Below are 12,594 nucleotides of genomic sequence, written 5' to 3' on the forward strand. Positions count from 1 at the left end.
CAATAATCAACAGTAGCTCAAGCATCGAAAGAGTCGCTGATAATCAGGCACGGTGGCACACCCTGTAATCTCTGCACTTGGAAATTTAAGGCAGGAGGAATGCAAGTTTGAGGACAGCTGACTTAAAAAGAATGAAGATTATGTATAACAAACATAGGACTCTTTTATCAAAGCTGGATATGATCCATCTATAAAGTCAAAATGGGTGTAGCAGATTAATGACTTCATATCGCTAAAGTGACAGAACATATTTTTATATTTTAATGGTTTATTTATTTAGCTATTTTATGTGCATTGGTGTTTTGCTTGTATATATGACTGTGTGGGAGTGTCAGGTTCCCTGGACCTGGAGTTACAGACAGCTGTGAGCTGCATGTGAGTACTGGGAATTGAACTCTGGTCCCCTGAAAGAACAGCCAGTGCTCTTAACCACAGAGCCATCTCTGCAGCCCCAGACAAAACATTTTTAAACCATAGACTGAGTAAAGATGTAGAAGTAATTTATTAACATTAATGGTGCTTCTGTGTAAAAAATCAAGATTTCATTCTACACATCCAGGAAAACATTAAGAGAAGTGATATAGTTGCTTGGGGAATGTCTATACTCTGCAGGTGACATCAAGGAAGACAGGTTTTGTCCTCCTTTCCCTTCAGCAGTTTGCAAACTCTCTGCATTGTTTGCCCTGTTGGGGGAAGACTGGCTTCTGTAGCTATTTCTCCCTCCTGTGACCTCAGTCACATAAGGATGTTGAATCAGACAGCCTCTGAAACCCGAGCCTTTATTTCCTTTAGTGCCTTCCTCTTAAGCTAAGTGATCATACGACTGAACTGGAAGTGATATTTCTCTTGCTTATAAGGTCAAATTTTTAAAAGCTAGCTTGAACAAATTAATACATGTTAAGGCGGGGTTATGGAGCGTTGGTATGATTGACATTGCCGTCTGGATCCTTAGAGACCAGGGACATCTGACCTGTACTCAGCAACCTTTATGGCCTCTACTCACAAGAAGCTAATTAGTGCCCACTGCACCGCACTTTTTTTTTTTTTTTTTTTGGTTTGGTTTTTTGAGACAGGGTTTCTCTGTGTAGCCCTGGCTGTCCTGGAACTCACTCTGTAGACCAGGCTAGCCTCGAACTCTTGAACTCAGAAATCTGCCTGCCTCTGCCTCCCAAGTGCTGGGATTAAAGGCGTGCGCCTCCACCGCCCACCCACCCGGCAGTCCGCCACACTTTCAATAACAGAAAATGACTGCAGGCATCAGGTGTCATCCCTGGTGTGAAGCCAGCTTGAAACAGTGCACCCTGGAGGAATTCGTTGTTCCTTCCTATGAGAGCCAGGTTTGCTTATTTGTTAACTTACTCACTTTTGTTTGAATGAATAAGTGCACTGTGGGTTCCCCCTACAATGGAATATCGTTAGGTAGAGAGAAGCAATGCAATGCAGCTTCGTCAACAATATAGATAGACTTTTCTTTTGGCTGTTTGAACAGTCTTCCACTGTATCCCAGGGTGACCCAAAATGCACTATGTAGTTCAGGCTGGCTTCACACCAGTGACAGACCTCTCGGCTGACTCTCTCTAGTGATGGGTCACAGGTGGTAGCCACCATGTCTGCAAAGCCTTTGAAGCTGGATTTCCAAGGTTGGTAACGCTGGTCTTTTTTACTTGTGTTTTTTGTTGTTTCTTTTTCTTTTTTCTTTTTCTTTTTTCTTCTTTCTTTTTTTTTTTGAGACAAGTTCTCAAGCTCACTGTGTAGCTCAGGCTAGCTTCAAACTCAACATCCTTTTGCCTCAGTCTCCCAAGTGCTGAGATTACAAGCATATGCCACCATGCTTAACTAAAGATGGTCCTTTAAGTCCAGTCACTTAGCTGGACTTGACGGTCACGGTACATCTGATTTCCATCCATGCTTTATGTTTGCACATTTATTTTAGTAAGTTGTTCCATTCCAGTTATGGATCATACTGACTCATAGCTGACACGCCCTGCATAGCCTAATGGTTTTGGACAAGAAGAGTTTTGTTGTTGTTATTTTGTTTTGTTTCTTTTGTCTTTTTCTCGTTTTCTTTCCTGCTTTCCCTTATTTTTCAGGCAATGACTTAAACAGGGTAGGACATTCTGAACAATAATCTAAGACTTCTAGAAAAATTGGTTCTGATCTCAGACTCTGCTTTTAGCAACTTCTGGGGTCTAGTGCAGGTCTCCTCTGCCTAAGGAATGCTTCCCTCTGTAAAATGCTAGGGAGTTTCCCAAACTCTGGTCACAAGAAGACTAAATGAAAGCTATCTTTGAAACGTTGTATAAAATGTAGGTTTCTGTCACATGGGATAGGCTGGGAAGTTTGGGAAGTTCCACTGCAGTCATGCTGAAAACAATTAGAGGTCATTCTTGAGGTTGAATCAACTTGAAAACGCAGTGATTACAGGAAATAATGTATGTCCGAGTATATGTTATTATGTTATTTTCTAAAAAATGTTTTATACTCTACAAGAAAAAGTAGAAATCAGTACACAGTGATCCCCTCTAGACGCATGTCCTCCCTCACACGGTATTGTGCTCCTCACAGGGTACTGTGCTCCTCACAGGGTACTGTGCTCCTCACACAGTACTGTCCTCCCTCACACGGTACTGTGCTCCTCACACGCCAGTTCACAACTTAGGTCCCTCCCTACCACGGCTACATGACGGCTACTCTGAACCAGGAAGTTGTTTCAAAGCTTCTGTGTTTGCAGCCTTGAATTTAGAAAAGAATTAAAAATATGATACCCTGATTTCCATGTAATTCTAAAATGGAATGAAATTAGAAATTCTGCTTGTTAATTTGTTTGTTTTTCTTTAATTTACAGAATGCTCTTTCAGTTGCATTAGCAGAAATGAAAGTAAGTATATTGTCAATGATTGCACAAGCAGTCCAGAGAAGAAGACATTTTACAGACATAGTTAACAGTCAGGACTGATTGCCCATATCCTTAGCATTACACCTTCTAAGCCATCTGGAGAAGCAGGCACACAGGAATCTGCCAAGCCATTGCCTGTTCAAATCATTTATGTATTCTAGCAAGTCCTGTGTTCCAACTGCATATTTATAAACCAACACTCTAGTTAGATCACTAGAGAAAGATAACACCAATAATAGGGTCACTTTTGAGAAACCATACATGATACAGTCCTTGTTAAGGGCTGCTTTCAGTCCAGTCCACAGATATTTATTGAATACTTGCCTGGTGTGTTGCAAACACTTGTCTGTGGGGTACATGGCCAGAACACAAAGAACTTGGAAATGGAGGAGAATATGAGGTACCACACTGATACAGGGAAGCAGTTCGCAGGATCTCATTGCAACATTGCTTAGAAGAGACCTCATGGAGTTCGTAGGTTAATTGGGCCTTGAAGGTAAATAAGATATTTGTGGAAGGGGAATGAAAGAGAAGCCAACAAAGATGTGTACAGCGGAGAGTGAAGGAGCAGCATACTATCTGAAGGGTGTGTTGAGACCAACAGTTAGAAGTGGGAAAAGACAACCGAGGAACAAGCAGTTGGCTGGATTTGCTTGCTAATGTGGTGTATTGAAGAATAACACACAGTCTTGCACTTCTACCCTGTCAAACTGTGGCCTAGTTCAGAGTGTACCATATAGTCTTTGGCAGATAATCTTGGGTGCTCCCACACCAGCAAGGAAGCTAAGCCAATGGAGGAATCAAAAGACAGGCACTTGATCCTATTTCACTTCACGCACTGAAACTCCCAGAGCACCACCATTGCAGTGTACACTAATAAGTGCAGCCAGAACCTCTGTGTGTGGCTGGAGATATAGCACAGAGGTAGAGTGTGTGTGTGCTTAGACACCTAAAGTCCTTGTCACCTCCAGCACCACACACAGCAGTACTGAAAAGCAGTTCCCCAAAATGAACGTATGTTCTTTGACAGTAGACATAAACTTGTGAGTAGTTATAAGTCAAAGCTAGTACACAGTAGGTACGGAAAAGTGTTCTGGCCCAGGAAACTGAGGTGTGTCCTATAAGGTCACACCCTTACTTGGTTAATTTACATGACTCATGACTCGTCATTAGTTCTTGAAGTCAATTTCAAGTTCATTGCTCTTTGGAATTCATGATGCCCTGTTTCTGGCTCCCCCGTAGCCATTTCTGATATCACGTAGGAATTCTTAGCTGCCCCCCTAGCTCCTTTAGCACCCGCTACACTTACACTTTTAGATGCTGGGAGGGTCTCCTGTCTCCATCATAATTCCCACACCCAGACCTCCAGCCACACATTTCCCTTTCCCACAGTAAATGACATCCGTCGTGCATTTTTTGGTGTGCTTGTTTGCCTCACTATATATGTAGCCCAGCCTGGTCTTGAACTCTTGACTCTGCCTGCCATGTGCTGGGGATTGCAAGTGTGCACCAGCACTCCTGGCCACTAGGGTTGTTGCTGTTGGGACTTGTTTCATTTTATTTTCATCTCATGGAGTTTGAGTGGCCATCGTTTGTGATCATTCTGCCTCCATCTGCCAAGTGCTGTGTGATGACAGACGTGTGCTACATGCCTGGCGTTGGTTATTTTACAAATACAAAAGCAGTCACTTACCTTCAAATGACTTTGCTTTGACTTGAGACAAATTGTATTAGTTATAAAATGAAGACTTCTACAGTGTAGGAAGATTCTTACAGATGTGCCTACTATGTAAAATTTTGAGATTTCATCTTCAAAGTACACATTTGTTAAATAACTAAGTTGCCTTGCTCTCTCTTGGTTTTTACAGATCCAAATAATAAGTTTAAGGCACTGTCATTGTGTTTTCTTTGGTTTGGCTTTGCTTTGTCTATAAATCTGCACAAGTGCAGCTGGAAGGAGGCCATTCCTGTTTTCTCAGCATGGGCATTTTGGACACTGGGGAGGCAGTGTTGGTAATGTGACAGTTTTAGGGGCTTTGTTTACATTAGCAGTCGTGACATGCATTAAACACCTGATTATGCTCCCAAATTGTCATTACAACCAGCAATGCTTGAATGTGCTTCTGCACACTTCGGGATTGTGGCACTACTCAGGTAGGGACGTAGTTAACTAGAGAGAGTGTTAAGTTGATGAGTGTGACTGTCATGTGTCAGTGAGCACTTGAATGGCCCCATGGCTGAAGTCCTGCTGAATCACGTGTTTATCATCTATGGCATGCTTTACTTCTCACACTCAAAGCTGTGCCATTGCTTACTGAGTTTACATTAACAAAAAGCTGTTTGTATTTCAGTGTTGTCTCTTTCTCCACAGTGGGCTCAGTATGCTGCAGTTATGCAGGGCATCACACCAACTGCCGAGAATTCTGTCAAGCCATTTTTCGAACAGACTCTTCTCCTGGGCCATCTCAGATCAAAGCAGTGGAAAATTATTGTGCCTCTATCAGTCCACAGTTGATACACTGTGTCAACAATTACACCCAGTCTTATCCAATGAGAAACCCAACTGATAGTAAGTAAAAGGGTTGTGTTCTTCTCAGTCTTTGATAAAATAATTCATTTACAAACTGATGCATTCATGTAGATGTCTGTGGTCCAGTTCACTTGAGAAACATCCAGATTTCTTTGATGTACATCAGGTTAATCCTTTTGACCAGGAAATTCCATGTTGCCATTTATACAAGAAAACTTAGACATTTACATATATGTATATGAGAAAAAAACATAGAAATGACCCAAAAATGCATTAGTAGGATATTGACTAAATTATATTTCTATGCAATAACCACACTTTACAACTAACAAAGGGGAGTACATTTATTCAGAAAGTCCAAGATGTACTAAGAAAAGCAAGTTTCAGAACTGAAAGCGTAGTCTGAGTTCTATTTAGCTGTTCTACACTATATATTTCTGTAATGCTGGAACTTTTATTAATGAGAAGTTCTTACTTTCATAAAAAATTATAAAAATAAGAGAGTAATATTTTTGAAAAATCAAGGTTGCCTAATGAATCTGTCCTTGCGGGATCTTGAGAGCACCTACTTTGTATATACTAGAATCCATTCCAATCACTGAGAAGCAGTCAGATTTTAAAGAGCTGACTGGTCAACCAGACTGACGAAAGGCTGACTTGTACGGCAGATGTTTGTGTTTATACTGGAATATTCTACAGCTTCTTTTATTATTCTTGAAAGTGGTGTGCATTGTGTGAGCATAATTGAAATCAGAATCTGAGGCTTTGACGTCCTATGATGTGGTGGTGTGGCGAAAATCATACACCTGGCCTTCATTTATTTTGAAGCCGATCTGTGTTTCCTGACATTTAGGCTACACTGAAGTGTTGCCGCAGTAAGGGGATAGAAGCTCTAAGAAAACTAAAGCAGAAAGAGGTTTTAAGAGTAGAGCAATAAACTCCAGTGTCTGTCCTAACACAGGAACCTAGAAAAGAGGGCTTTAAATTGAGTATGCCTCTTCAAATGCAGGCACCTAAGAAAGCTACTTGAAAGAACCATTCCAAAGTCTATAGCCTGGCTGAACGTATTCTTTTGGTTTTTAGTTCTTTGTAGAAAATTAAAGGCTGGGTGAGTGGGGACATTCACAGGCAAATCGTGGCCCATTAGCATGTTTGATGCCCTGGTTCAATCCCTATCATCAAGAAAGAAAAGAAAATTAAAGGCAGAAATAAACGAAGATATTGTCAGAGTTGATATTATCTAAATTACAATGTATATTAATTAGCTTCTAAAAGAAAGTCTGTGGTGTCTTAGGGTATGATTAAATGGATGAGTTTAACCATGGAAATTAGTCATCGATCTTATGTAAGGAGTCCCCACTAGACACAAGCAGGGATTAAGCCCACTTTGATTTGCTGTATTCTTTCAAAAGCATAATAAAGTGTTTTATGTGAACTTCTTAGGTGTAAGATGACTTACAATTTATAAGGATAGTTCTAGAGTGCTCCTGACTGGGGACTGTGGTGGATTCTGGGAAGAGAAACATTGCAGAATGATGGAGAGAGTAGGTCCTGTTTACTGCAGAGACTTGCACAGAGGCTTGTTGTTTTCTCCCTTGCTGCCATGTTCTTTTCTTCTGAGCAATGTTATAAAATCAGCTAATAAAGGGCTTATGTCCTGAATGTAGGTTTATATTGCTGTGACAGAGCTGAAGACCATGCTTGCCAAAACGCCTGCAAGAGAATTCTAATGTCTAAGAAAACAGAAATGGAGATTGTTGATGGTCTCATTGAGGGTTGTAAGACCCAGCCCTTGCCTCAAGATCCTCTTTGGCAGTGTTTTCTCGAAAGCTCACAGTCGGTTCACCCCGGAGTCACTGTGCACCCTCCTCCCTCAACCGGCCTTGATGGGGCCAAATTGCACTGTTGCTCTAAAGCAAACACTTCAATCTGTAGGTTAGTATCTCATTTTCCTTTATCAAGATCAATAGAAAAAAGATTTTAATTGGTGACTTTTAACAAATGCCTTATTCTTGTATTGTGTAGGCTTAGCATTTGGAAGATAAAAAATCTGACACTGGGGAGTGTAGCTCAGTGGTAGACTGCGTAGCATGCACAGATTCGATTCTCAGTGCAAAAGGTAATAGAAGATATAAAATCTTTCACTTTTTAAAAATTTTTTAAAGAATATTATTTCTTTTATGCTTATGAGTGTCTGTCTATATTTGGGTGAATGGATGGTACCCCCAGAAGCCCAAGAAGGCATCAGATCCCCTGAAGTTGGAGTTACAGACAACTGTAAGTTGCCATGCACATGCTAGGAACCGAACCTGGGTCCTGCAAGAGTGGAAAGCACTCTTCCCCACTAAGCCATCTCACCAGCCCAAAGTCTTTAATTATTTTGTTCAGCAAATATTTACTGAAGACTGTTTAAGTACAATACAATATTTTAGGGCCAGCAAGGTCACTACTTAGCAGGTAAAGACGCCTGCCACCAGGCCTGGTTAATTAATTAAATGATCTAAGTATAATTCTTGGGATCCACATGGCAGACGAGAAAACATACTCCCTCAAGTTGTTCCCTTACTGCTATACATTGTGTGTGAGCGTGCATGTGCACACACACATAAATAAGGACAATTTAATTAAAATATATATATGAATATTTCCTTGCATGTATACATGTGTACCACATGTATGCCTGGTGCCCACAGAAGTCAGAAGAGGTCATAGGATCCCATGGAACTTGAGTTCAGCCCTTTAAAATTTTGTTTTATAGATTGAGTGGTGTTATAAAAGATTAACTATTAAAAGGACAATAAATATTTAAAGATGATGTGATGTCATTAAGCTTACAGTATGCTGGGCCTGGAGAGATGGCTCGGTTAAGAGTACTTACTGTTCTTGCAGAAAACCCGAGTTTGGTTTCCAGCAACCACACTGGGTGGCTCAAAATTACCTCTAACTCCAACTGTGGGTGACCTGATATTCTCTTCTGGCATCTTCAGGCCCTTTACTCACAAGTATGTGTACAAACATATACTTATACATGTAAATAATTATTTAGAAGAATATATTTTGATCTGATATTTAAGAGATAGTCTCTTTATTACATTATGAAACTTTGGTATGAGGAGTATAACTTAGTTGGTAGAATGCTTGCCTAGCATGCATAAAGCCCTCTAATGCTACATAAACTAGACATGGAGACACAAATCTATAATCCCAGCACTCAGGAGGGTCAGCTTCAGCCTCAGCTACATACAGAGTTCAAGGCCAGCCTGAGCCACATGATACCCACTGCTGAAGGAAGGAATGAACTTTGGATTTAAACAGTCTTTTGTTATAACAACCTTAGTGATATAGGCATCTGTGTTAGCTGGAGAATTACTGTGAGTGTGTGGCGGAGTGGTGGTTCTCAAACAAAATAATCTGCCATAGACAAATGAAGGAAGATTTATTTCAGTTCACCATTTTAAATGTTTCAGTTCATAGTCCTCTGGCTCCATTGGCTTGTTCTGAGGAGAAGCAGAATATTCCAGTGGAGGGAGTGTGGTGGTCAGAGCTGCACACCCAGTCACCTACTTCCTCCAGTCAGACTTTTCAGCTAAACTGAACCTCCTAAAGTTCCTGCCAACTCTCACAATAGGGTTGCCAGCCAGGGACCAATCCTTGTGCACATGAGCCTTTGAGGAGTTATTTCACATCCAAATCATAGCAGCATCAAGTGGGAATTATACCCAGAGATAAAAGTAATGCAAATGTTGACAGAGTAAACAATGTAGAGATGATACCTGAGATCATAATGAAAGTCACTTTCTGTTGCTGTGATAAGACACCATGACCAGGGCAACTTATGGAAGAATTAACTTATTTGGGGTTAGAGTCCATGACCATCATGGCAGGGAACGTGGGAGCAGGCAGACATGGTGCTAGAACAGTAGTTAAGAGTCATATCTTGAGACACAATCATGAAACAGACTTGGATGTGGGGCAGCACAAGTCCTTTGAAACCTCAAAGCCCCTCTCCCCAATGACATACCTTCTACAACAGGGCCACACCTTTCTAATCCTTCCCGAATACTTCCACCAACTGAGGACCATGTATTCAAATACATGAGCCCATGGAGCCATTCTCATTCAGACCACAACAAAGATGTAACAGAAGTTTGCCTTATTAGAGGTACTTTGCAGAAAAAGGAGCCAAACATTACTAGGACATACTGAAGGAAAAATAAAAATATTTTATTCTCATAAAATTGGATGGACCATTACAAAAAGAAATTATGCCTAGGGTAATCCATCAAACTTTACTGAAGATACAAAAGAATCTAAACAAAGTCAATTGAAAGTCCTAATTGTAAGTAACCTGGCCCTATAGTTACAGAGATGGCTTCCATACAGAAGTTGATGAAGTTATTAGTGAGAGGGATGCTGAGGAGTGTTTCAGCGCTCACAGAAGTAAATTTCTGTTTGTGCTGAGTGGCTGGGGCTTGGGATGGCTCGTGTTGCTGTTTGTTTTGTTTTTGTTTTTTGAGACAACTCTTCTCTAAGTAGTCCTAGCTGTCCTGAAACTCACTGTTTAAACCAGGTTGGCCTCAAACTCTGCCTCTGCCTCCCAAGTGCTAGGATTAAAGGTGTCAGCTTGTTAAACACGGCCAGCTTAGTTTTGGTTTTAAAGAGTATTATTGTTGTTTCTTAACATTTAGGAGAGAGTCTGCTGTGGTGCATGTGGAAATTAAAGGACAACTTGAGAGCTGGTTCTCTGCTTCCACCATATGGGTCCCAGGGTGTGTTAGGTTGGCAGCAGGCCGCATTACCTGCTGAGCTACCTTAACAACTCAGGGTGTATGGTTTGCTGAATGCTTTCAATTTCGTTAGACTTGACATTTCTGAAACCTTATGAGATAATTGGGGAAATTTATATAATTTCTGTTTTAAATGTTAGAAACTAACTCTGAGATGTTGAATAATCTATTCAGGGCAAATATAGAAAGTTAACAGCTAGAGGAAATATTGACTTCTTGTTCCTCAAATGTGCATGTTCCTGTGAGAGCCAGGGTCTGGTCTGTTTAACGATGCTGCATCACCAGTGCCTTGAAGAAGCACGCACATAAAACAGTGTTCATGACTACTGGAAGAATAGACAGCCAGACTGCAGAGTAAAGATATTTTCTTTAGGTCAGTGTTTTACAGCACTGGCTGCTCTTCCAACCAACCCAGGTTCAACTCCCAGCAACCACAGAGCAGCTCACAACTGTCTGTAATTTCAGTTCCAATAAATCTGATGTCCTTCATTTGCACCTAACACACACAGTGCACAGACATACACGCAGGCAAACATTCACACATTAAGAAAACAAACCTTCTTCATAGGGGTATTTTTGATAGTCAAATAACTGTGAGAACAGTGGGAAATATTTACTTACAGTTTTGTATATTTCAATGATACCAAATTTTCATAGTGAACATGTATTACTTTTATTTTAAAAATTAAACTAATGAATTCAGTGTATAGAAGCACTTTGGAAATGTGACAGCAGAATTGCTATATCTGTAAAAACGTGTAAGGTGCTGTATAGTCACCAAATACTGAGCATCAGGGTGTTGTGATCACCTCCAGTAGTGTGGAGAGGTTGTGAGGGTAATGTAAGGAATGTAAGTGACTTAACAAATTTTATTCTGTAAACCTCACCCCACCCCCATCTTTCCTGGTTCCGGGGGACTGAACCCAGGTGTTAAGCACCCCAGGCACATAGTCTCACACAGAGTTGCTATTAAAATGCTTTAGTAAAGCAACTGCCTTCTATGATTAGCATAATTAGAGGAGATTGTACCTTTGTGGAGGTAAAACCTTGTGTTTTACTTTAAATACATATTGAGAAAAGGAGGAAGTAAGAAAGCTATGGGAAAAAATTGTCAGAACTAAGGATGTACAAAACACCTTAATGGACTGGAAAATGTAGTATTCACCTTTCTATCAATCATAGCAAAGGGGTTGGGTGATTTTTCTTTAATTTTTGGAAATTTATTTACTGATTTATTTATTTATTATTGGGGTGGAGTGGGATGGGCATGCATGCCATGGAACATGTGTGGAGATCAGCAGAAACTGCACTTCATTCTTTGCTTCCACCATAATGTGGGTCCTGGGGGTCAGACTCAGGTCACCAGGCTTGCATGTAAGCTCCACACCCGCTCAGCCATCTCTCAGTCCCACTCTGTCCTGTAAAACGATATTTTTAATATATACATTGTATTGTATTTTTATTTTATTTGTACGAGTGTTGCCCTGCATGTATATCTGTGCACTTACATGCATGCCTGATGCCCTCAGAGGCCAGAGACATGCGTTGGGTCACCTGGAACTGGAGCTACAGACAGTTATGAACTGCTGCCATGTGGGTGCTGGGAACCAAATCTCGACCTCCGAAAGAGCTCTTAATTGATGAGCTGCCTCTCCAGACACCTGCAGATGGTTTTTAAAAGGCCATTTTTCATGGAGAAGATGACTTTGTGTGGCGCCAAAGCTTCCAGGAGCTAGTTAATTTGTACTTTTTTCTTTATGTTCCTAAAATAATTAATACAATTGCAGTTTTGCACAGATCAAATATTCATTGGTCTTTTCTCTAATGTTCTGCATTTATTCTTTTGTTTCAGGGAACTGTGCACGAAACTTTATAGCATGAGCTGGGGAAATACACAGAGTTGGTAAGAGTTTGACCGCATCTGTGAATATAATCCGGTGGAAGTGTCCATGTTGACATGTCTAGCTGATGTCTGGGAACCTTGCCAGTTGGGCTGTACAAACCTTACTTACTGTACAAACTTTAACAACAGGTACGAAAATTATTAATCATGAAAATAGAAATGCAGTATTATTAACTTGTTTTAAATAAATACTACTTCCTGATGTGCCTTCTAGAGTAAAAGAAAGTTTTTCTTTATGATTTTATCCCGACACACTCTGTCCCTTCTACATGGCCCCTGGAAAGGAAGTATGATTGCAAAGTCTCTTCTGATCAGGAGCTGCCTCAAGCTTCAGGAACTCAGAGAATATTCTGTACCTTCAGTCACTCTCCCTTCTGCACCAGTGGTTCACTGGTTTACTGGAAATGGTGGAGATCTCCAGGGTTGTGTTCTGAATGCCTATACTGGCTGGTTTTGTGTGTCAACTTGGGACATGCTG

The 12,594-nt window shown here is 40.7% G+C and overlaps 1 protein-coding gene across 1 annotated transcript; it reads left to right on the top strand.

Moving 5' to 3' along the window:
• The first annotated feature begins 1,606 nt into the window (after nucleotides 1-1,606).
• On the top strand, nucleotides 1,607-12,224 carry LOC114616336 (reversion-inducing cysteine-rich protein with Kazal motifs-like). The gene is made up of 5 exons (XM_028761825.1): nucleotides 1,607-1,640; nucleotides 2,846-2,878; nucleotides 5,268-5,465; nucleotides 7,094-7,361; nucleotides 12,066-12,224. Exons 1-5 carry the CDS (start codon nucleotides 1,607-1,609, stop codon nucleotides 12,118-12,120), a joined length of 588 nt encoding a protein of 195 aa, XP_028617658.1. The 3' UTR covers nucleotides 12,121-12,224.
• Nucleotides 12,225-12,594: the final 370 nt, after the last annotated feature.

This window comes from Grammomys surdaster, unplaced genomic scaffold, assembly GCF_004785775.1.
Source record: "Grammomys surdaster isolate TR1022 unplaced genomic scaffold, NIH_TR_1.0 317131, whole genome shotgun sequence".
NCBI lineage: Eukaryota > Metazoa > Chordata > Mammalia > Rodentia > Muridae > Grammomys > Grammomys surdaster.

Coding starts and splice junctions, on each gene's coding strand:
- LOC114616336 (XM_028761825.1), top strand. CDS start 1,607: ATGTCTGCAAAGCCTTTGAAGCTGGATTTCCAAG. Junction 1,641..2,845: donor TTTGAAGCTGGATTTCCAAG/GTTGGTAACGCT, acceptor TTTAATTTACAG/AATGCTCTTTCAGTTGCATT. Junction 5,466..7,093: donor AATGAGAAACCCAACTGATA/GTAAGTAAAAGG, acceptor TCCTGAATGTAG/GTTTATATTGCTGTGACAGA.